This window comes from Tetrahymena thermophila (assembly GCF_000189635.1).
Source record: "Tetrahymena thermophila SB210 genomic scaffold scf_8254822, whole genome shotgun sequence".
NCBI lineage: Eukaryota > Ciliophora > Oligohymenophorea > Hymenostomatida > Tetrahymenidae > Tetrahymena > Tetrahymena thermophila.
Window position 1 is genome coordinate 101,773 of NW_002476577.1, and position 25,273 is coordinate 127,045.

The following is a 25,273-nucleotide window of genomic DNA, read 5'->3' on the forward strand; positions in this document are numbered from 1 at the left end:
TATAATATTTAGTGAATCATTTAGAAAATATTATATAATGTAAAAATTTAACAATTTATAAGAACTAATAATTGACTTAAGAAATGAAAATTCTTTTGATTCTCAAGTGAATATATTTAAAAATTATGAAAAATTACTTTGTTTACTATTATTTATTGAAAACGAAATAAATTAAATGAAATACATAATAAAATTAATCAGTTAAAATAAAAACATAAATACAGTCATACTTAATTTCATTAATAATGGATGGAAAAAACTCAGTTAAGCTTAATAAAATTAATGCAAAAATCTGCTTTTTAAATAAAAATCCTTAATAGTTATAAACACAAAATGATTGATTGATTCTTGAATATCAATCAAGTCTTTAATTCCTCTTTAGTTTATACTAATCAAATAAATTTATTATTTCACAATTATTTATTTATTTATTTATTTATTTATTTATTTATTTAGTTTGTTAACATAATTTAACAATAAACAAAATATATAGTAAATTTATTTATTTATTTAGTTTGTTAACATAATTTAACAATAAACAAAATATATAGTAAATTTATTTATTTATTTAGGTTTTTTTATTAACAAACAAAATAAGATAGACTTACTAATTTTACAATAAATATAAAAATTAAAAAAATTAATATATAAGTTGCTTAACATTATCAATTTTTTATAAAAATGCAAATTAATTTAAATATTGTAAGTAATTAAAAGAAATTTCATTTATTTTTATTTTTTTAAATGCTATATTTTTCAAATCAGCCCTGTATTGAGTGATTTAGCTTCTGATAAGTTAATTTTTTTTAATTTTATAGTTGAAAAAAGATGAAAAAATTCTTTTTAAATCATTAAATTTTTAAATGGAATAAAAAAATAAATAGAATATTTAAACTGAAATCTACAACAAATATTATTTTTTACTCAAAAAAATTCAATTTTTATTTAATAATTAGTCTAAATAATTTTATTCGTTTAATCCTCAAATTAATTTAAATTTGAAGTCTATAAATAAACAATAAATAATAACACATATTAAAAACCATTCAATTTTGTTTTCATAATTAAGTCTATTTATTTTAATTTTTTTAATCCTCGATTTAATTTAAATTTAATTATACAGTCTTTATCTAAAAGTTCGAATGCGAATTTTACTATTCTTTGAGTTAAATTATAATTTATTCTTAAACTTATGGTAACTCAACTTCAGATGATTTTTAAGGTATATTATTAGGTTGATTTTTAATTTGATTATTATTTCTTTTTTTAATGTATTTATAAGTAAATGATAGTAATATTAAAGTATAGAAAGAAAAAAGCATAACATACACTGAAATAACTATGGCAAGCATCGTTAAAGATAAGGACTTATTTATTTATGGATCATTTTAGTAGATGATAGATACTGCATAAACAACACTAAGTGTAGTATTAATTAAGTAAATTGTTAGCAATATAATATTTTATTTAAATTATTTTAGAGGTCTAAAAATTCCTAATTATAAAAAAAACTAAATATTTAATTATGTTTTAAAAGTTTTACCTGTATAAAGACAAAAAGCAAAATAGCAAAAGATAAATAATATTATTTGTACATATGCATTTTCAGAAATTATAGCAATAGCAACTATCATTTATTTTAAAACTATTATTTGAATTATGTTTCTTGTGGCAAAATTATCTTATTTCACATATTTATCAATAAAATAAAAAAGTTATTTATTTTCTTAATTTATCTCAGTTGCTTAGGTCTATGCAACTTAAGTAATATTTTGAGGGTTTTAGGATGATTGAAATTTTAAACATTTTTTGTATTCTAACTTGTAAAACAAAACAACTAAGATTGCTATCATATAAACAAATGCAATTAGGCTACAAGCAAATTATAATTAGTCTGATTACCCATTTTACTACAATTAAATTTGATATAAAATGTAAAGCCACATTTCTTACGAGCATGTCACATAAATAATTATTGGAATAGAAATAAAAATATATTTCTGTATATTTTTGAATAAGCAATTCTCTATTTTCATCTTTTTATTTATCAAATAAGTAAAAATGCTAATTATCCAAACAATACCTATTCATTTTATTAATTAATAATAAGATTTTACTCTTAAAATATTTATAAAAATAGGTTTTAATTTAATAATTATTTTCTTAAACTAAAGTTTAATATTAAATTTATTTGTTACCAATAAAATGTTTAATAAATCAAAAGTAAATTTACCTTAAATCCATAAAATGACTTGTGAGTTTTGTAAGAACTTATTTGATTTATGATTTAGAATTATTTTAGGGTTGTAAGTGATTGAAGTGATGTTGCTTTATTAAAACGCAGGATTTTATTCAGATAAATTTCTTGTTGAATTACTAACTTCATCTATAGATTTTAATGATTAAAACTCAAAATTTGAAAATTAAATTATCCCTAAAGCCTCATCAAATCCAACTGATTGTTTGGCATTCAATAAATTGAAATAACTTATGCCTTAACTAAGTGTAAAGTATGATAAAATTATCAAAGGATTTTAAAATCCAATACCTATTAATTTATTTTTTAAATTATTTTTTTGTTGAAATATGATAAAAAAAGTTACTCGTTAAAAGAGAAGTCAATGCTGATCCTGAAAAAGATCCAATTACAGTTTATAAAATATATTTCTATGTATTAGACTATGGACAATCAGAATCGTTATAATCTGTAGTATTTTCTGGACATTAGCATATCCCAAAGCTCAAAGAAGCATCTAATTTAATTAATTGCCTATTTTGAGGACAAGAAGTGCATTAAAAGTAAGAATCCCCAACACAATTTTTACAAGTTTAATGACAAGAATTTAAAGGAACACAATTAAAATATTTATCTAAGTTATATCCTTCAAGACAAACATTACATTTTAATTTATTTTAGCAGCTTTAACAATTTTAACTGCAGCTAACACACGATCCATTGTCATAATAAAATCCGTTTCCGCATTACAAGCATTGCTTATTTTACAATACAAAAGGAGCTCTACAAGATAAGCATGAATTTCTATCATTTGGACTTGAGCAAGTCAAACAGGATTCATCACAAATAGGTGTACAAATTCCATCACTTTATAATAAATAACCAGAAATACAGGAATCACAGCTTTATCCATTTCTACAAGTTGAACAGTTACTTTGGCATTGTATGCAAGTACCTTAATCTACTTAGCTACTTGTTTCTAGGTATTATCCAGGATAACAACTAGTACAACTATTAGGATCAACAAACTTAGAACAAGTCTAACAACTTTCGTCACATGTAGGCTCACAGACATTTACATTAAGTATATGGCTTCTGGCACATTCTGTGCAACTAGTTTAGTTATCATAGCAGTCAGCACATGGATAAGTGCACTAGAGGCAAATATCATTAATCATTGTATATCCGTAATTACAAAAAATACATTAAACTATTAAAGTACCATTTTGATTTTAGGTCTCACAAGTAGCACATTAAGATGGACATTAAATGCATTAATTATTGTTAAAATAAAATCCATCATCACAAGAAGTGCAAGAATTAGCATCATAAAAAACAGAACAAGTTTTACAAGAAGAGTGGCAGTTTGAAATACATGTTGAACCTTTTTAAGTATAACCAGATTAACAGCTAGTGCATTAGTCATATTATGAACCATAACATGTCCCGCATGACTCGTGGCAGATATGTTCAATACAAGTAGTACCATCTAACTCAAAACCTAAATTACAAGAAGAACATTATGAAGGTGAACTACCTGTACAAGTAGAACAATTAGAATGACATAAAAGGCAAGATTATAATGAATAATCTTAATAATATCCTTTAGGACAGCTTGGCTTACATGTCTATTTTTAATTTAAATATTTAAAAAATATTCGATTTTTCATCAATTAAAAAAATAGTTTGATTAAAAAATATTTACTTTTTTAAACATTAAATAAAATATCAACAAAAAAAAATATTTTTGTTTCACAAAATTCTTTGAATAATTTGTTCATAATCATACCCTTATACTAAAAAATTTTTTTGTAACCTTTTTTCATAGGATATTTATTATTTTTAAATGGGGTTTCGTTAATTTTTGAATGGAGTAGAGTTAAATAAAAAATATATATTTATTTTAATTAAATTACATTATCTGGATTTTTAAAAGTGTTATTAGGGCATTAAGAAATACATCTAGTTCCATCATATACGTTAGGAGAATCACATTTTATAGAGCAATCTTATCCTGCATATCCATTAATACAAATACAGTATCCCTAAAAATTATAAAATTCTTTAGAACTCTACTTAAAAAAATAATAAATTTTACATTAATGCAGACTCCATTAGATGAACATTAATTAGGACAAGTTTTAGGTTAACTGCAAATCATTTAAAAATCTTAAGGACATGTAAAAACTCCATAAGTTGTTGTTGAAACTTTAGATAAATCTATCACTTATCCTGGTGAGGTACAGTTAAATGACTCTTATTGCCAAAGATAAACAGTGATTATTGAAAAATCACTGTTACAATTAATTTTATTACATCTTTAGTTTTTATACTAAGAATTAGAAGTATATCCATTTTTTAATGCAGTTGACTAAAAGCAATATGAATTAACTCCAGTGTTCATTCTATTCTACTCATTCGGTTTAAATTATGGGTCTTAGCAAAACTCATTTTGATAAGGCTAGGTAATTGGACATTATGAGAAAATATCAATAGTAGAGCTTACAATTCCTATAGCCATATTGTAAAAATCGCATTTTTATTAATTAATGCTATTACTTGGTTAAAATTCTGGATAAGATGTTGTAGTTGAATTACATACGTTATAGAAGAAATCACATCCTTTGTATTTACCCCAGTAAATAGGGCTTAGAAGGTTACTATTAATACTTGCATAAAAGCCAGTATCTCTAAGTAGAGCAGCAGTAAACTCACTGATTACACTTCCTTACACTTAAGAAGCTGTCATATATTCATTCCTAATTAAGTCTTTTTCCCAATGCGATCCCATAGATCCAGATCCACCTTAATTTTCTAAAAACATTCCATCTATTGTTGAACAAGCAAAATAGTTTCTTGCTACTTGAAGGACATTTTAAGAAGATATTTTGCTCACCCTTGAAAAACCCCACAGATTAGTATATTATAAAACCTTAGAAACAGTCGAAGATCCATATGGCCTTCCTGTTTCTGGATCAATCCAATATTGAACTGCACCTCCAGAAAAACCTAAAGCATGAGTAAGTTCATGAAGGGCTACAGAAACGTTTTCTTAGAAGGTAGTATTGTCTTCTGACATACTCATAGTTCCAATGTTGAATCTAACTCTTGCAATGATTGGATTTGGATCTAACTCACAAAAACCTAATTACCATAAAATATATTTATTAATTAATTAAAAGAAACAAGCAAATTTTTTCCTTTTTAAAATAAGATCACAAAAAATAATTAATAATTAATTCATTAATACTGAAAAAATAATAATAAGTAGAACTAAAGTAGCTTACCCTAAAATATGGATAAAAAAGCTTTATTTTTAAGCAAATAGTTTCATGAATAAAAAAAATTTACCTGCACTTGCTAATTAGGAACTAGTATTATCATTAAAGTATGTCACTAATAGATGCATATCAGAATTATAAATACCTTAACCATTCTTCAATAATTCAGGAGGATAATACATAATAAATGGAGCTTAACCACAAAATCTAAGTCCTTATGATTTTATTGGAGTAGATCTAGGTTATATTTGAATGAGATTTTTAAAGAAAACTTAGGCAGCTTTAAGTATTTTAACTATGTAATTTCTTTTAGCATCTGTCATTCCTGTTCCGTTCGCACTGTTAGAAAGTTAGGTAATATCATAAGTTAATCTTAATGGTTAAGCATCTTCAGAAAATTGGAGAAACCTTTTCCCAAATTTATTTTCAAATGTTTCAAAATAGTCAGAGGGTATATTGTTGTAAGATATTTCATTATCATGATTACACACATGCTTCTTCTCATTAATAGCGTTTAAGGGTATCATAAGAATTGAAGAAATTAAGATAAAAGAAAAATACATATTAACTATTTTTCTAAGTGATTTATTAACTAATTTACTTTTTTGCTTAAATTTAAAAGATATCTTTGACTATCTAATTAATATAATAATCAAATTAGCATCTTAAAAATCTTCTATTTAAATACAAAAAATAGAGCATTTCTGATAAATATCGTTTAAATTATCAGGTGTTATCAGTAATTAAATCAATTTACTTTTTTTTTATTTGGTACTATAATACTAAATATGATAATTTCTTTTTAATTAACAAATTTCATCCATATTTATTGGTAATTTGCAAAAAAGAGGCACATGAGCAACATCATATCAAATAAAAATTTTTCATTTTACTAATTTTAGCTAAATTATAGCTAAATATTTGTTTTATAAAAATCACACATATGCTAAAAAAAATTAAATTATTTTATTTTTTTAAATGAATAAAAGATAAATTTATTTTTTTTTAAAAGTTGATATTTAAATAATTTTGTAAAAATTGACCGTAAGCACTGTATGTATGTATGTATGTATGTATGTATGTATGTATGTATAAATCAGTATTTTATTTTAAAATTATATATGATAAATTGGATAAATTTATTAATGATTATTTATTTGGATAAATTTTTAAAAACTCTTTATAAATTATTTAATAGATTAATCACATGGTTTATAATTTTCACAACTATATTTATTAGCAAATAATGCTAAGATTAATGAGATTTCCAACTATAATTAAGTAATAATTGTAAATATATTATTATTTTAAATAAAAGTAATTTAAAATTCGTAAAATAGGCAAAAAATTTTTCTTTATTGAGAAAATTTGGTATTGACTAATTTTTAAAGAAATGTTTAAATTTCTTCAAGCTCAGCAAGGTAAATGGGATATTTTGGTGTTGATGCTAATATTTTAGAAAAAAAGAAATTTTTTGTAAAAATAGTAATTTGACAAAAATAAAAGTACTGACTCAAATATATTTTAGAAAAAAACAGTATATTAATTATTTATTTAATGAATTTTAAACTGTGTGAATATAAATTGATAAATATAGATTTATTTCAATATATAAATCATAAAATTTTAGCCTAATTAAATCCAGGAAAGCTTCTATCTGGTGACATTAGATTTTAAGAAAATTGTCCTGATTTTAACTCTAACTGTTAATGTGTTTATTCAATCATATTAAGTTAACTAACTTATTCATCTTTAGATTAAGGAATTGGATGCTGAGGTAACTACTTTGGCATTTCTTGTGGATTAAACTAGAAATCTTTATAGATACATTTTTTGAGCCATTGGTAAATTAAATGAAGCAAAATCAAAGTCCAGAAAGAGAGAAAGACAACATATGATGTAATAATAATAACTAGCATCACCAATGATAATGTTTTGCTTGTCTAAGAATCGTTTTAGTAATTAATTGAAACTGCATAAATAATACTAATCACTGTAGTAATAAAGTAAATAGAAAGTAGGATGGCATTATGTTTAACCTGCTTTAAAGGTCTGAATGCAGCTAATTAATTATTTTTAGTATAAATTAATAAATAGATGCTTATTTTAATTGAAATTTACTTATGTAAATACAAAAGGCAAAGTAGCTAAGGATTAATAAAATTATTTGGGCAATTGCATTATTAGAAATGCATGATATAGCTATTGAGATTATCATCTTCAATAAAACTATTATCTAAATTATGTTTCTAGTTGCGAAAGAGTCTTATTTTACATATATGTTCAAGAAGTAAAATTTTTTTTAATCTTCTAAATTAAGGTCAGATGGAATTTAAAGATTTTAAGGACTATTAACATCGATTGTTTACAATGATTTTTTGAATTATCTAGTATTTAGGCATTTCTTGTATTCTAGCTTGTAAAACAAATAGCATAAAACAGCAAACATGTAAATAAATGCAAAGACACTACAAACAGTTTATCCAGCATTTGATAATCCATTTGATTAAAGCACAAATTAATAAAAAATACAAAGCCACATTTCTTAAGAACACACAGCATAAGTAATTAAAGGAAGTGAAATTACAGTGTATTTCTTAATATTTTTTATAAAAGCACTTTATACTTTAATGTATTTACTGATCAAATGAGTTGAAAGGCTAATAGCCCAAGCAAATCCTATTGTTTAATTAAAAGTTATTAGTATATATTTGAAAATATTCTATCCCTTTTATTTTCAAAAATGTTAAATTTATTTATAAATTTACCTTAAATCCATAAAATAGGTTATGAATTCTGCAAGAAGTTATAATTTTTATTATTTAAAGCAATTTTTGGGTTTTAATTTATTTGTTCTCCATTTACTAAATCTATGTTGTTTGAGCTAGACAAAATTCTATTTTTATGTTAAGATGGAGATTTAAATTATTAGAAATCAAAGTTTGAGAATGAAATCACTCTCAAAGCCTCATCAAATCCTACCGATTGCTTAGCATTTACTAAATTCAAATAACTTATACCTTAGCTTAGTTAGAAATAAGATAAAGCTATTAAAGGATTTTGTAATCCAATACCTATTTTATAATATTTTTATGTTTAACATATTAGTAAATTTTATTTATTAATTAATTTACTTATTAGAATGGATGTAAAAGCAGTTCCTGCAAAAGTACCAATTATGGTTTATTTAATATTTTTTTGTACTTTAGATTAACTACATTCAGATTCATTATCATCTGTTGTATCTTCTGGGCATTAGCATATTCCATAACTTAAAGAGTCATCTATTTTGACTAATGATCTATTTTGAGCACAAAAGGTGCATTAAAAGTAGGAATCACCGATACAATTTTAGCATGTTAAGTGGCAAGTATTACTTTTTATGCAATTTTAACTAGAATCTAAAATATATCCTTCCTTGCATATTTCACATTTTTATTTGTTTGAGCAGCTTTTGCAATTATCACTGCAATTAGAGCAAGACCCACTGTCAAAATATAATCCTTCTCCACATTATTAACATTAGTTATTTTGTAAAACTAGAGGAGCACTACATGATTAACAAGAATTTCTATCGTTTGGTTTTGAACAAGTTAAGCAAGAAGCATCACAAATTGGGCTACAAGATCCATCATTTTAAAGTAAGTATCCTGTAATGCATGATTAACAACTTTATCCATCTTTACATGTCAAGCAAACATTTTAACACTATTTGCAAGAACCCTAACCATCTTGACTACCAACTTATAGATAAAATCCAGGATTACAGCTTGTACAACTATTAGGATCTATAAGTTTTGAACAAGTTAAACAACTTTCATCACATGTTGGTTAGCAAACATTTCCACTAAGAACATGACTTGGTGCACATTTAGTGCAATTAGTTTAGTTTGTTTAACATTCAGAACATGGATAAGTGCATTATTAGCATAAAGAACTAACCATAGTATATCCTGGATTACATGTAATACAAGAATTCTTGTCTAATGGTTTTGAGCAAGTATTACAAGATTGATCACAAGATGGAATACATTAATTTGAATTGTTTAGTTTATAATTTGCAACACATCCAGTACATTAATTAGGAGATTAGTTACATTTACTACAAGGACTGTTACATTATTTGCAAGTAGTTCCATCAATATAGTATCCATCTATGCAAGAATTACATTTAGTATTATCATTAGGAGCAAAGCATGAAGAGCAAGTTTTATTACACACAAGACTACATATTTAGTTAATACTGTCAAAAGTATAATCAGTAGTATTTATGCAGCTAGTACACTTTGTTGCTTATTAAACACAATTCTGACAAGGTTTTTAGCATTAAGCGCATTAATTATTAGTATTCAAAAAATTTCCATCAAAGCAATCAGTGCAAGAGTTAGCATTTTTAGGAGAACTGCAAGATTTGCAAGAGCTATCACAAATTGGTTAACAAATATTTGAACCATTCTTTTAATAGTTATTTGCACATGTTAAGCAATTTGTGGATGAATTACTGCAAGTAGCACAAGGAGATTGACATTGCAGACATTAATTATTTGAGAGGAAATAGCCATCAATACAAGAATTACATGCCTGCTAATTATTAGGACTTGAGCATGTCTTACAATTTTAGTAACATTGAATATTGCATTTATTTTAGCTTTAATCTAATGAATACCCACTAACGCAACCTGTGCATTGATTAGCATTTGTAGAACACTTAGAACAAGGAGAATTGCATTAGAGACATTATGAACCAGATAAATAATATCCATCATTACACGCAGAGCAAGAATTAGAGTCGTTTGGCTTAGAGCAGCTAGAACAAGACTTATAGCAGTTAGATATGCATTATTTTCCATTAGGATCATATGTGTAATCTGTGTTGTTCACACAAGAAAGACATTAGGTTGCAGAAGAGCATAATTTACATGGACTGTTGCATTAAGTGCAGGTTGTTCCATTTAAATAATAACCATCAGCACATTTTGTGCATTAAGTTTAGTCGTTAGGTTTAGTACATTAAGTACATGAGCTATGACATATCATTTAGCAAACAAAATTTACTGAATCATATGTGTAGTTGGTACTACTTACACAACTTCTACAAGAAGTAGCTGAGTTTTAGCAAGTCTTACAAGGAGATTAGCAAGGCTGACAAAAGTTGCCTTGAATGAAAGATCCACTAGGGCAAGAAGAACATGCGTTACTATTTAAGGGCTATGTGCAGCTTAGACAAGAAGGATCACAAACTGGATTACAGACTTTATTAACACTATCATAAGTGTAAGAAGCAGTTGGAGTACATGAATTACAGATTACTTAAGAATTTGAGAGAACACAAGTACCACATGGAGTAGGACATTTTATACACTAATTATTGTTTAAATAGCTACCATCTTTGCAGGAAGTACAAGAATTTGGATTATTTTGAGAAGAACAAGTTTTGCACGAAGTGTCACATGTTGGTTGACAAGTTGAGCCAGTTAAGGTATATCCAGATAGGCAACTAGTGCATTTATTAGGGCCTGAACCATTACAGGTTCCACATGTTTGATCGCATGTATAAGAAGCACAAGTACTACCGCTCAATTGATATCCCATATTACATGAAGAGCATTAAGAAGGTAAAGCACCAGTGCATGCAGAACAAAAAGTATGACATAAAATGCAAGTTTGTGATGATGAGTCTTTGTAATATCCTGATGGACAATTTGGTTAACATGTCTAATTTATTATAAAATTTTAATTAAAATATTTATTAGATATTTTTATCTATTTAATTTTGAAAAAAATTATTAGGAATCTTTAAAAGTTGATGAATAGAAAAATGTTTCAAATTTTTAGTAAAGAAAATTTATTTTGCGTTGGTTTGGATAAATGAAATGAAAGACATCAAAATAAATAAATAAAACAATAAATTAAAATAAGTTAGTTTTATTATTTACATTATCAGGGTTTTTATAAGTAGAAGCTGCACATTTAGTAATACAGTTGGTCCCATCATAAGCATTTGGATATGCACAAGGGATTGAACAATCTGATCCCGTATATCCATCAATGCAGATGCAGTAACCCTATTATTTTTAAATAATTTATTTATCAAAAAATTCTTGAAGAAATAAAAGTTTACATTATTGCATATTCCATTTGATGAGCATTAATTTGGGCATGTCTTAGGGTAACTGCAAAACATTTGGAAATCATAAGGGCATGTAAAGTTTCCATAAGTGGTTGATGTAGCCTTAGCTAAATCAATTACTTAACCTGGTGTATTGCATGTAATAGTCTCCTACTGCCAAAGATATACTGTTATTGTTGAAAAATCTGCACTGCATTTTATTATATTGCATCTTGAATTATAACCTTGAGAATTTGATGACCACCCATTCTTTACTGAATTAGACATAAAGCAATAAGAATTTACTCCTGTAGTAATCCTACTCCACTCAGCAGGTTCGAAAGCTGGATCCTAGCAAAATTAGTTAGAATAAGGTTATGCGACTGGACATTATGAAAATGTATCCAAATTCTAAGTTACTATACCTATAGCCATACCATAAAAGTCACAATACTATTAGCCATTTTATTTTACAGGAAATTCAGGGTAAGTTGTAGTTGTAGAATTGCATACATTTTAAAAGAAATCGCATCCTTTATTTTTACCCCAATAAATTGTACCAACCATGTTACTATTAATACCTGCATAGAATCCTGTATCTCTTAAAAGAGCAGCAGTAAACTCGCTTACAACATAAGATTTTAAAACCTAAGAAGCAGTCATATATTCGTTCTTAATCAAATCTCTTTCCCAATGTGAACCCATAGATCCAGATCCTCCTTAGTTTTCTAAAAACATTCCATCTATTGAAGGACAAGCGAAATGGTTTTTTGTTACTTAAAGCACATTTTTAGAGGATAATTTGTTTACTCCCGAAACACCCCATAAAGTAGTTTGTGTCAAAATTTTTGATACATTTGAACCATATGGATTTCCTGTATCTGGATCAATCCAATATTAAACAGCACCTCCAGAAAAACCTAATGCGTGAGTAAGTTCATGTAGAGCAACTGAAAAGTTATCTTAAAACAGACTATTATTTGGATCCATTTACATAGTGGCTAGATTAAATCTAACTCTACCAATAGTAGGACCTGGATTCAATTCACAAAAACCTATTTTTTAATATATTTCAAATTTTAAAGTTTTTATTTGTTAATCTAATTCATATTTTCCTTATTAAAAACTTTTTCTTTATAAATTGAATAAAAATATCCATATTTTCAGAATTAAATGAAAGTTTCTTGATTAAATATGCAGTACTTTATAAAATTAATGAATAAAACTTGCTAATTATTTCAAAATAAACATGCTGCTTATTTATTGAATTAATTTTATATTAAAGTAGAACTAAATTTTATTTATTGACCAATATTTTATTTAAAAATGGAGGATTTGCATATCTTATTCTATGAAAATAAAAATAAAGTTACCTGCACTTGCTAACTAAGAGCTAGTACCATCGTTGAAAAATGTAACTAATAGATGCATATCAGAATTAGGAATTCCTGCTCCATTTCTTTGCAATTCTGGAGGATAATATACAATAAATGGAGCTTATCCACAAGAAGTCCATCCATATAAAGAAGTAATTGGAGTTTATCTAGGAACAACTTGAATAAAATTTCTTAAGAAAACTTGTGCTGCTTTCAATATTTAGATGATATAATTTCTTTTGTCATCTGTCATGCCTGCACCGTTTGTATTGTTGTAAAGTTAACTTGCATCAAAAGTGACTCTAAATGGTTGAGTATTTTACCCTGCTTATAGGTTTCTTTTACCAAATTTAGCTTCAAATGTTTCAATGTAATCAGAGGGTATGTTGTAAGATATATCTGAGTCATGGTTGCACATATGCTATGAACCACGTGTATCTAAAATAGCTAAACTTAATGTTAAAAGTATGATTAAAGAAATATTCATTTTTGTGACTTATAAGAAAATGTAGCTATTAATTATTCTTTTATCCTTATTATTAATTGGATCTAAAGTAATAAATTGTTTCTAAACAGATAAATAAATTGACTTATAATTAATTTACTGAACTGATTTTAAGAAAAAAAGTTCTTTGTTTATTTATTTTCTTAAGAAATTATAATTAACAATAGTAATCTTTATCTTCATTTTGTTTTAATATATTAAATAAATAAATACCACCATTTATAAATTTATTGAAAATTAGCTCTTTTCTTTTTTTTAAATCCATTCTTTTTTGTTATCAAATAGTACCAAATTAAATGGAAGAAATTTGATTACTAATCCTATACATTCTAAATTTAAATATAAAGTAACAAAATCAATTTTTTCTTATTATCTAAATTGCTAATTTATAAAAAATATCCCAAAGATATTTTATTTAAAAACTATTAAAATATGAGTAATACATACAACTTTTACATTAAATATTTATTATCATTTATTCAAAAATAAATATTTTTTGAATAAAGAAAATAAATAAATATTGAAAGTTAATGATTCGATATTTTCTTTCTAAAAAAAAGGTTGAATTGCTTTCAATTATTATTAAAATAGATAAACTAAATAATGTTCTTTTACTTTTAACTATTTATATAATTTATTTAAGTAATTCTAAATGCATCAATATGTCCCTTCGCTTTTAGCATAATTTTTATATATTAAATAAAATTTATTTGGCGGAAGTTAATTAAGGAGAAACAAGTAAGCAATCCAACTGTATATTATATATATTTATGATTATTTTAATACAGCTTATAAATTATTAATTTAATATGAATTATTATAATAACTTTCTTAATTAATTATTTTTGTCTGTAGTAATATTACTTCTCTTAAATCTATATATTTTAATCTAAATGTAAGAATATTCTATTTTTAGTAAAATTTAGTATTCATTAAAACTATTTTAGCAAAATATATTATTTTAATTTATATTAAAAACTATTTATTAAATAAAAAATAAAAAGAATTTTATTTTTTAACAAAAAGAAAAACTTTAAAATATAACTATAATTATAGATACAAAGTTTGAAAACCGCTATTTTTCAATTTGATTACTTTTGCTTAAGCAATATTAATTAGTTGTATTCATATTGTTTGATAAATATTATTTTTTGAATAAAATTATAAAATTTAACACTATTTTAAAATACATAAGCTCATATTTTTGAATATTAACATGTAATTAAACTACCTCTTTGAATTTTAAAGCAATTTATTTGATCAAAATAAAGAAATCAGTTGCAAGCTCTAAACAAATAATGAAAATAAAAAGAATAATTTTAATTGATGATATATTATTTTTATTATTTAATAAAAAACTTATTTATCAATAAAAAATATTATCAAATAATATTATATCATAAAAACCAATAGCTTTCAATACAACAAATCTGTAAAAAGTTGTTTATAACTCAATTTGTAAAATAATCATCTGTCTGTATCTAACAATGTATATTAAAATTTTTTTTCATGTTTTATTTTATAAAAATATTATAAAATTTCAAAAAAATTATAAATTTTCTGATCCTAAAAAAAAATATTTAAAAATAAATGCCTTTATCTATATTAGCTTTTTAGAAATATTAAAATATAAAAATAAACACTATTATTTTTAATTAAGAAAATATTTCATTTATTATAATATTGCTCTCAGAGTTATTTGATTTCAAAAAGCTATAGATTAAACTATTAACTTTCTCAATTTGTAAATTCTGTTCTTAAGTAATAGTTCATCTTCCTAATCTAATTGGTTTTATCTAATGTTAAATATGTAAGAATATTTTTTTTATAATAATATTAAATATTCATGAAAAGTAATTTAGCAAATTCTTTTGCTTTGTTTGAGATTTTTAAACTAAAATACATAAAATTAAAATTATTTTTTTTTCTTTTTATTTTTTATTAATAAATAATTAATTTTTTACCTTAAAATAAGCTTTAAAATATAAAGACTTTTGGAATTATTTAAGGAATCTATTAAACTTAATGAGCCTTATTTTCTAATTTAATTACCACTGTTTTAGTAATACCAAAAAATAATATAAAAATATGTAAGAAAGTAGAAATTAGCTTAATATTGTTTTATTATTTGATAAATGATATTCATCTATATTATTAAAAAACTAATAAAATTCAATAAACTATTAATACTTGAGACTAAGAGTTAAGTTATAAAGTTTTATACAATTTTATAAACCTAAACCTATATTTGTTGAACCTTAATCTCCAATTTAATTATGTCTTTAATTTTGAAAAATAATTTTATTTTATAAGTAAAGAATTTAATAAAATCTTAAATAAAAATTAAATTTAAAGATATTAAATCATTTTAGTTCGTACATTGCATATTATTTTATTTTTCTGATTTGTTTGAAAAATATTTTATTAAATAAAAATTCCTTACGAAAGATCTAAATTTAATGTAGACAAATTCTAGATTTTTTCTAATGCAGAACATAAATCTAAAGCACCCTTTGAACCAATTTTATTTTCTCTAATTTTACAAAAAATTAATCTTTAAATTATCTTTAGTGATTATTTTTTATTGTATATTATTAACATTTAATAAGAAAATTTTTACATTAGATTTAAAGTTAGTTGTCTCAAATTTTAGCAGCTTGCTAAACCTAGGCTTAAACTTTAAGCCCCTTTTGCATTTATTTCGTTTACTCTTTAATTAAATTTATCTTTTAAATAGAAAATTTATTAATTTGAATAAATAAATACTCAAGCCCAAGCTTCAAACTAGAGAGAGAAGTAAATTTAGGTAAAATAGAACCTAAACCTGAAGCTCCCTCTCCTTTTAGCTGATTAAACCTATTATAAAAAATAAAGTATTAATTATTAAACTAAAGTAGGCTATTCAATTAAAAATTTTATATTTTTGCTAATATGACCAAAGTTTAAAAAGAGGGGAGGTTTTTTGTTGATTCAGAATTTAATAAATTTAATCAAAATATATGATGAATTCTTAAATTAATTATGATAAAAAAAAGAAGAATTAGGCATTAATAGACAATAAATATTTCATAAATAAATATAATAAATTCAGGCTAATCAATTTTAATTTTAAAAATGAAAATTTAGCAAATTATTTATTATTTTCCAATTGAATAATATCAAAATAAAAATGGTCATTGAACAAAAATTTAATATATAAATAAAAAAAACCTTAATAAAAGAGTTAAAGTAGATAGGTTAGCACATTTAGTTAAAGCTTAGCATAAATTAATGACACCTTTTGCTCCTATTTGGTTTACACTTTTTAATATAATTTAATTATATCATACTAAATTATGAAATTAAAAAAATAATTTTTTAAAAATCTCTATTAATATTAAAACTAGCTACTATTTATTTTAAAATGAAAATCAAATATAATTAAAAATTTTAAATATTTTATTAATTTTACTCAAGCTTTAGTACTAAATTAGATAGTTTAAGACAGTTAGATAAGGCATTACAAAGTTCAAAAGAACCCTTTGCTCCTATATTATTATACCTATTTGTATTTAATTAAAATTTTCCAAAATTAGCTAAATTAAAAAATAAAATGATTAGCCAGTCAACTAGAATTTATTTTTTTAAAGAACATACAAACAATTTTATTAAATATATCAAAAAAATTAATAAAAGGAAAATCTATTTTACTCTAAAGAAATAGTTAAATCTTAGATATTAGAGCAATCTTTTAGAGATTATCCTAAAGCTTGTGCACCCTAAGCTCCCAAATTATTTATTCTTTATTTTTTTGCAAATAAGTAAGTTAAAATATTGATTATATTATTTAAATGTAAAGATTTTTTTAAAAGTAAAATATTACGAAAGTGAGAGATCTAAGATCTTAAGATTGCTACAACTTACTAAAGCAGATCCCAAAGTTGTTATGTTTGGTGCTCCAATATTTTACCTCCTTTAAAATTATAAATTTTTTATTGATATAATTGTTAATTAAGAATATTTTTTTTGGTATTATAAATTAAAATAATATCAATTCATATTTAAAAATAATTTTAATTAATTATTACTAAAAATTAAAATTTTAAATTAAAAATCTAATTCTTAATTATTTTAATAATGAGTAAATAATTTAAAAGAGGTGAATAAAAAACTTTTTTTATAAAAAATAAAATATTACATTAAATCAATATGAAGTTAAACATGAGATGATAAAGGAGAACTTAGAAACTTTTGATAAGAGATCAATTAAATATTTTTAAAAAACAAAGCGAAATAATAAAATACATTTTCTAAATCGTTGAAATAGAAAATACTAAACATCTTATTTTATGCTATTTAATTATTTTACTGAATATTTTAATTAATTAATTTACTATTCAAAGAAATACAATTTTAACAAAACATAAACATTATTAATTACTGTAAAACCTCATTCCCTTATCCCTCATTTCATGCAAACAAATTAAAGAACGAGAGAGGGATAGAGATATTCAAAAAATGGATGTTAATATATATATATGGATGTTAATATAGGAGAATCTATAAGTATATTTTTTAAAATGACAAATTAAATAAGAGTATTTAAAAAAGAAAAGCAATAATTTTTTTAATTACTAAAAATTATTAATTTCTGATAATAATTAATTAATTAATAAATAATCAAAGAAATATAAATGGGAAATAACTAAAAATAAAGGAAGTAATAGAATAAAACATCAAATATTCTATAAGATGTATCCGTCATTATTAACTTTATTTTTTATGATAAAGTCTTTTTTTTAAATTAAAAGTTAATGAAATCTAACTTGAAAGCTCAAACTCATATTGACTTGCAGTTAAAGTAAGAAATATATAAAAATATTTATTTATTAATTCATAAATTTTTCAAAACAAACAATATTTTTTTTAATATAATAAATATTTTGAAATTTTTTCTCTTTTTTATTACAAAATTAAACATAAATAAAATTTCATACATTTTATTCATTAATTTATTGATAAATTAAATTCTTTTGTTATTATTAATAAAATAAATAGAAACTGCACCCTTAGTAATAAATAAGTTGCTTAGCTTAACAATTCTTTACTAAAATGTTAAAAATTAGAATCTTTAGTATTAAATCTTAAGTAATCATTTAACTTTATTATCTTAAATTGCATAATTATTTTTGCTATCAATCTAACATGTAGCAAGGAAAATACTTCTGATGATTAAATAAATAAATTATTTACTGAATATTCCTTCATAAAGAACTTTGTTGAAACTGATGTGAGGTAAATATATTTTTTATGCTAATAAATCCTAATATAGAGAATAAATTATTTAATAAATTATAACATTGTCTGATAATCCTAGTCATTCATTTCTACCATTAATAAAAAGCTAATAGTTTAATCTTAAATTATGTTAAATAAAATATTAATTTAATAATTTAAATTAATTAAAATAGTTTAAATTTTATTTTATTAAAATAGTAATGATTAAAAACACTCCCAAATTTTGTTTTTCCTAAATTTATTTTACAAAGGAGAACATGATTGCCAAGAACTTAGGTAAAATAAATAGAACTATTGGTATTTAATTGATTTATTTTTAATTTGAAAGATTAAAAAATATCGAAGCTTAAGGAAATATTCTATTAGAAGAAACTATGAGCAATCTAATTAATCTTATCAGTTTATAGCTAAATTTAGAGTAAAATTTTTTAAATTAATTTATTTTTTAATATAATTAAGTTCATTTTTCAAAACTCATTAACATTTTTAATTATCAATCCTAAATTATATTAAAAATATTTTTTTTAATAAAAGTGGAAATTAATTTGGAGATGAAGGTGCAGTTTGGATTTGCAAAGTATTACATAGATGCAAAACGCTTAATAGCTTAAATCTGCAGCTTTGGTAATTTTATTTCAATTAAGCACAATTTCATTCAGTTATATTTATTTATTGTATTGTTTAAAGAGCATATAAATCATTTATTAAATATCTTTTTTTGGAAAGGAAAAATAAAATAGGTGACAGAGGGATATCTTGTATTGCAGAAAGTATTAGTAGTTGTGCTAAACTCACAACTTTAACTTTAAATGCAAGGTAAAATTTATTGATTATCGTTTATAAATTAAAAAATTATTTTTCAAAGTGCAAATTTAATTGGAAAAGAAGGTGCACTTTCTTTTAGCAAGACATTAAGTAGATGTAAAATGTTGACTCATCTAGATATTAATCTCTCGTAATTCATTTTAGTTTTTTTAAGGATAAATTTAAATTTATTGATGACAATTTAATAAATTTAAATCCTTAAACATTTTTTAAGTTGTCAATAATTTTTATTTATATATGTGCAATAAATATGGTCGGTGAGGGAATTAACTAAATTCAAATTATTTTTTATAAAAACAAATAATAAAATCGGTGATAAAGGAGCATAAAATATTGGATTAGGTTTGAGTAACTGCACTCACCTTACAAATTTAGAATTTAGCATAAGGTAAATTTATTTCATTTATAACTTTTAAAAAATATTAAGTTAAAATATTTTATTCAAACTGAATTAAAATATACTTTTAATTTATAAAATATCTTAAATTTTAAATTAAACATGATTTGCATTATATAAAAGCAAAAATTAAATTGGGGATGATGGAGCTTCTACTATTGGTACAGCACTTGGTAACTGCAAATTTCTAACGAATCTCACATTTTAGATTTGGTAAAATTATTTTATATTTATTTATTGATAACTAAAAAACATTTGAATTATTTCAAAACAAATTTAAATGGTTAATAAATTTATTTATTTTGTTTGAAAAGGGACAATAAAATAGAATTTATAAAATATCTTAAATTTTAAATTAAACTTGATTTGCATAAAAAAAGCGAAAATTAAATTGGGGATGATGGAGCTTCTACTATTGGTACAGCACTTGGTAACTGCAAATTCCTAACGAATCTCACATTTTACATTTGGTAAAATTATTTTATATTTATTTATTGATAACTAAAAAACATTTGAATTATTTCAAAACAAATTTAAATAGTTAATAAATTTATTTATTTTGTTTGTAAAGGGACAATAAAATTGGTGATAAAGGAGCATAAAATATTGGATTAGGTTTGAGTAACTGCACTCAACTTACAAATTTACAATTTAGCATAAGGTAAATTTATTTCCTTTATATCTTTTAAAAAATGTTAAGTTAAAGTATTTTATTCAAACTGAATTAAAATATACTTTTAATTTATAAAATATCTTAAATTTTAAATTAAACTTCATTTGTATATTTAAAAGGTAAAATTAAATTGGGGATGATGGAGCTTCTACTATTGGTACAGCACTTGGTAACTGCAAATTCCTAACGAATCTCACATTTTACATTGGGTAAAATTATTTTATATTTATTTATTGATAACTAAAAAACGTTGAATTATTTCAAAACAAATTTAAGTAGTTAATAAATTTATTTATTTTGTTTGTAAAGGGACAATAAAATCGGTGATAAAGGAGCATAAAATATTGGATTAGGTTTGAGTAACTGCACTCAACTTACAAATTTAGATTTTAGCATAAGGTAAATTTATTTCATTTATAACTTTTAAATATATTAAGTTAAAGCATTTTATTCAAACTGAATTTAAAAATAGTTTTAATTTATAAAATATCTTAAATTTTGAATTAAACTTGATTTGCATTATATAAAAGCAAAAATTAAATTGGGGATGATGGAGCTTCTACGATTGGTACAGCACTTGGTAACTGCAAATTCCTAACGAATCTCACATTTTGCATTGGGTAAAATTATTTTATATTTATTTATTGATAACTAAAAAACTTTGAATTATTTCAAAACAAATTTCAATAGTTAAAAAATTTATTTATTTTGTTTGAAAAGGAACAATAAAATTAGTGATAAAGGAGCATAAAATATTGGATTAGGTTTAAGTAACTGCACTCAACTTACATATTTAGAATTTGCCATAGAGTAAATTTATTTCATTTATAACTTTTAAAAATATTAAGTTAAAGCATTTTATTTAAACTGAATTTAAAAATAGTTTTAATTTATAAAATATCTTAAATTTTGAATTAAACTTCATTTACATATTTAAAAGGTAAAATTAAATTGGGGATGATGGAGCTTCTACTATTGGTACAGCACTTGGTAACTGCAAATTCCTAACAAATCTCTCATTTTACATTGGGTAAAATTATTTTATATTTATTTGTTGATAACTAAAAAACGTTGAATTATTTCAAAACAAATTTAAATAGTTAATAAATTTATTTATTTTGTTTGTAAAGGGACAATAAAATCGGTGATAAAGGAGCATAAAATATTGGATTAGGTTTGAGTAACTGCACTCAACTTACAAATTTAGAATTTGCCATAGAGTAAATTTATTTCATTTATAACTTTTAAAAATATTAAGTTAAAGCATTTTATTCAAACTGAATTTAAAAATAGTTTTAATTTATAAAATATCTTAAATTTTAAATTAAACTTGATTTGAAAATATACAGCAAAAATTAAATTGGGGATGATGGAGCTTCTACTATTGGTGCAGCACTTGGTAACTGCAAATTCCTAACGAATCTCATATTTTGCATTTAGTAAAAATATTTAATATTTATTTATTGATAACAAAAAAATGTTTGAATTATTTCAAAACAAATTTATATAGTTAATAAATTTATTTATTTTGTTTGAAAAGGGACAATAAAATAGAATTTATAAAATATCTTAAATTTTAAATTAAACTTGATTTGCATAAAAAAAGCGAAAATTAAATTGGGGATGATGGAGCTTCTACTATTGGTACAGCACTTGGTAACTGCAAATTCCTAACGAATCTCTCATTTTACATTGGGTAAAATTATTTTATATTTATTTATTGATAACTAAAAAACTTTGAATTATTTCAAAACAAATTTCAATAGTTAATAAATTTATTTATTTTGTTTGAAAAGGGACAATAAAATTGGTGATAAAGGAGCATAAAATATTGGATTAGGTTTGAGTAACTGCACTCAACTTACATATTTACAATTTGCCATAGAGTAAATTTATTTCATTTATAACTTTTAAAAAATATTAAGTTAAAATATTTTATTCAAACTGAATTAAAATATACTTTTAATTTATAAAATATCTTAAATTTTAAATTAAACATGATTTGCATTATATAAAAGCAAAAATTAAATTGGGGATGATGGAGCTTCTACTATTGGTACAGCACTTGGTAACTGCAAATTCCTAACGAATCTCACATTTTGCATTTAGTAAAAATATTTTATATTTATTTATTGATAACTAAAAAATGTTTGAATTATTTCAAAACAAATTTCAATAGTTAATAAATTTATTTATTTTGTTTGAAAAGGGACAATAAAATTGGTGATAAAGGAGCATAAAATATTGGATTAGGTTTGAGTAAATGCACTCAACTTACAAATTTAGAATTTGCCATAGTGTAAATTTATTTCATTTATAACTTTTAAAAATATTAAGTTAAAGCATTTTATTCAAACTGAATTTAAAAATAGTTTTAATTTATAAAATATCTTAAATTTAAAATTAAACATCATTTGCATATTTAAAAGTTAAAATTAAATTGGGGATGATGGAGCTTCTACTATTGGCACAGCACTTGGTAACTGCAAATTCCTAACGAATCTCTCATTTTACATTGGGTAAAATTATCTTATATTTATTTATTGATAACTAAAAAACGTTTTAATTATTTTATACATTTTGATTAATATTTTAAACATATTTAAATAGTTAATCAATTAATTTATTTTGTTTGAAAAGGGGCAATAAAATCGGTGATAAAGGAGCATAAAATATTGGATTAGGATTAAGTAACTGCACTTAACTTACAAATTTAGTTTTTAACTCTAACTCTGAGTAAATTTCATTTATTACTTTTCAAAAAAATTATGTTTAAGTTTTAAAGGTGTTATTTAAAATATCTTTATTCTATAAGTAATGAGGAGAAGTTTCTAAAATTAAGATAAATTATCAACTGTAAAAATATAAAGTTATTGAATCTATTTATAAAGTAATTACTTTTTTTTTGTTTAAAATTAGATAATTTTAAGTAAAATTTTTTTTATTATCTAAAAATAAATTTATATTTATTAAAAGTCATTTGCCTGAATAAATAAAAGCAGAAATTAAAAGATTAGCTTAAAAAATAAAAAGATTAGTAAAATTAAAAATAGATTGAATTTACTAAATGAATAATTAAATATTTATTTATTAGGAGTATGATAAAAAATAATTGATTCATAAATAATAAATAAAAATTGTAATTTAATATTAAATGTAAGTATTTATTTTTTATATCCATATTATTTATTTTTTAATTTATACTTCATCTTTTTTTATTAAATTTAAACTGATTTTATTTTATTTTATTGTTTTTTTTAGAATGAATTGTGGTTTATTATCTTCATTGAAAAGAATTACTATCTGATTTTTTTAATCGCCGCTGCTAAACTGGTATGGAAAAGCAAAATATTTTATCTAATTTATTGTTGTGAACATTGTTCAATTAAATTCGAATATATTTTTTTTATCAGTTTCATTTGTTTGGTAATGTTATCTGGTTTTGGTTTTTGAACTATCGAGATAATTTTCATCATCAATTGAAAAATCTTCATTTTGATCTTCGTCGGAATAATCCATTTAACTATTTTAATCTTCTATTTAACTATTTTAATCTTCTATTTCACTATCCAAATCACTATTTTAATCATTTTGTTAGTTTTGTTAGTTTTTTTAGTTTTGATAGTTTTGATAGTTTTCATCATTTTAATAACTTTAATTAATTTACTCAACTAAATAATTGTAAGTATCTGGATAATTAGAAGAATTAAAACATTCTGGAAATTTATTTTAGCCCATATCAGATAAAATTTATTAAATTTCAGACTGATAAGGTTATTCCTCACAAGTTTTTTTTCCTACTTTTCTTTTTTCTTTATTTTCTTTCTTTTTTTCTTGAGAATTTCTGACCATTGTCAAACATAAACCAACAATTCCACGATAAGATTCCATTCTTTCATCAGTATTTACAAAATCCGAAAAAGAATTAATTAAATTATCAAACATTTTATCTTCATCAAGATTTTCATTTGTGAATTTTTTAACAATAAAATAAGTACCTAGTTCAATAAAATCTAAAATAAATTGTTTTGCTGTTAATAATTAATTAGCTTCTAATTTTTTTTAGTTTTCATCGCAGTTGTAAATTATTTTAATCTATTCAAATAATTCTTAAAATGAATCACAATATTATCCATCCGATAATTCTTTTAATCTTTGATTTACATTTTTAAACTAATAATCAACATCATCATCCCAATCCATAAGATCGATCTATCTCAAATAATCACTTGTTTATTCTGAGTTAGTAAATTTAGACAACAAAGAGAAAAATACTATTGGAATTTTAATAATTATCTTCTTTCTCACAACCCAACCAATAATTTTCTTGATACAATCTGAAAAAGAATCAATTGCTTGATCATATTTTTCCTGTAAAAATTTCAAGAAAACTTTACAACCAGAAGTTTGATCAATACTGATTTCGTCTTGTAACAAAAGTTTATTTATTTCGCATATTTGTTTGGAAATGTATTCTTGAGTAGGAATATCAAATTACACTTGAGTACCTGTTAATAAACTTTTTAAATTTTCATAAGATCCTTACAAAAATGTTGGGATATGTTCAACTATCAAAGTAATAATTTCTATTTGA

The 25,273-nt window shown here is 22.7% G+C and overlaps 6 protein-coding genes across 6 annotated transcripts in view; 1 reads left to right on the forward strand and 5 right to left on the reverse strand. All coding sequences in view use genetic code 6, as the record gives it.

Annotated features, from left to right (window-relative positions):
- Positions 1-2,047: 2,047 nt before the first annotated feature.
- On the reverse strand, positions 2,048-6,044 carry TTHERM_00873660 (leishmanolysin family protein; the record flags this gene model as incomplete). The annotated part of the gene is made up of 6 exons (XM_971652.2): positions 2,048-2,118; positions 2,234-2,548; positions 2,604-3,864; positions 4,153-4,281; positions 4,335-5,380; positions 5,588-6,044. The coding sequence occupies 6 exons, from the start codon at positions 6,042-6,044 to the stop codon at positions 2,048-2,050; spliced, it is 3,279 nt and encodes a 1,092-aa protein (XP_976745.2).
- A 1,089-nt stretch (positions 6,045-7,133) lies between these two features.
- On the reverse strand, positions 7,134-13,594 carry TTHERM_00873670 (leishmanolysin family protein; the record flags this gene model as incomplete). Its single annotated transcript, XM_971653.2, has 7 exons — positions 13,000-13,594; positions 11,639-12,681; positions 11,454-11,582; positions 8,652-11,232; positions 8,286-8,591; positions 7,639-8,196; positions 7,134-7,579 (listed from the first exon to the last, which is right to left on the reverse strand). The coding sequence occupies exons 1-7, from the start codon at positions 13,487-13,489 to the stop codon at positions 7,134-7,136; spliced, it is 5,553 nt and encodes a 1,850-aa protein (XP_976746.1). The 5' UTR covers positions 13,490-13,594.
- Positions 13,595-15,212: 1,618 nt separating this feature from the next.
- TTHERM_00873680 (hypothetical protein) lies at positions 15,213-17,827 on the reverse strand (the record flags this gene model as incomplete). Its single annotated transcript, XM_971654.3, has 11 exons — positions 15,213-15,561; positions 15,698-15,787; positions 15,951-16,040; positions 16,128-16,217; positions 16,274-16,363; positions 16,718-16,807; positions 16,959-17,048; positions 17,198-17,287; positions 17,370-17,459; positions 17,685-17,734; positions 17,792-17,827. 11 exons carry the CDS (start codon positions 17,825-17,827, stop codon positions 15,213-15,215), a joined length of 1,155 nt encoding a protein of 384 aa, XP_976747.3.
- A 353-nt stretch (positions 17,828-18,180) lies between these two features.
- On the forward strand, positions 18,181-23,737 carry TTHERM_00873690 (tetratricopeptide repeat protein; the record flags this gene model as incomplete). Its single annotated transcript, XM_971655.3, has 27 exons — positions 18,181-18,240; positions 18,298-18,347; positions 18,545-18,781; positions 18,983-19,060; positions 19,113-19,202; positions 19,319-19,408; positions 19,511-19,600; positions 19,650-19,739; positions 19,824-19,997; positions 20,130-20,219; positions 20,387-20,476; positions 20,578-20,667; positions 20,799-20,888; positions 20,989-21,078; positions 21,210-21,299; positions 21,400-21,489; positions 21,620-21,709; positions 21,810-21,899; positions 22,029-22,118; positions 22,286-22,375; positions 22,476-22,565; positions 22,698-22,787; positions 22,889-22,978; positions 23,109-23,198; positions 23,320-23,415; positions 23,495-23,569; positions 23,656-23,737. 27 exons carry the CDS (start codon positions 18,181-18,183, stop codon positions 23,735-23,737), a joined length of 2,562 nt encoding a protein of 853 aa, XP_976748.3.
- Positions 23,738-24,060: 323 nt separating this feature from the next.
- On the reverse strand, positions 24,061-24,882 carry TTHERM_00873700 (hypothetical protein; the record flags this gene model as incomplete). The annotated part of the gene is made up of 1 exon (XM_971656.2): positions 24,061-24,882. The coding sequence occupies one exon, from the start codon at positions 24,880-24,882 to the stop codon at positions 24,061-24,063; it is 822 nt and encodes a 273-aa protein (XP_976749.2).
- Positions 24,883-25,250: 368 nt separating this feature from the next.
- Positions 25,251-25,273, reverse strand: part of TTHERM_00873710 (hypothetical protein) — a gene marked incomplete at both ends in the record, with an annotated part of 951 nt that continues 928 nt past the window's right edge. Inside the window, one exon of the mRNA XM_971657.3 lies at positions 25,251-25,273. This exon is cut by the window's right edge and continues 928 nt beyond it. Within this exon, the coding sequence (XP_976750.3) occupies positions 25,251-25,273 (23 nt within the window).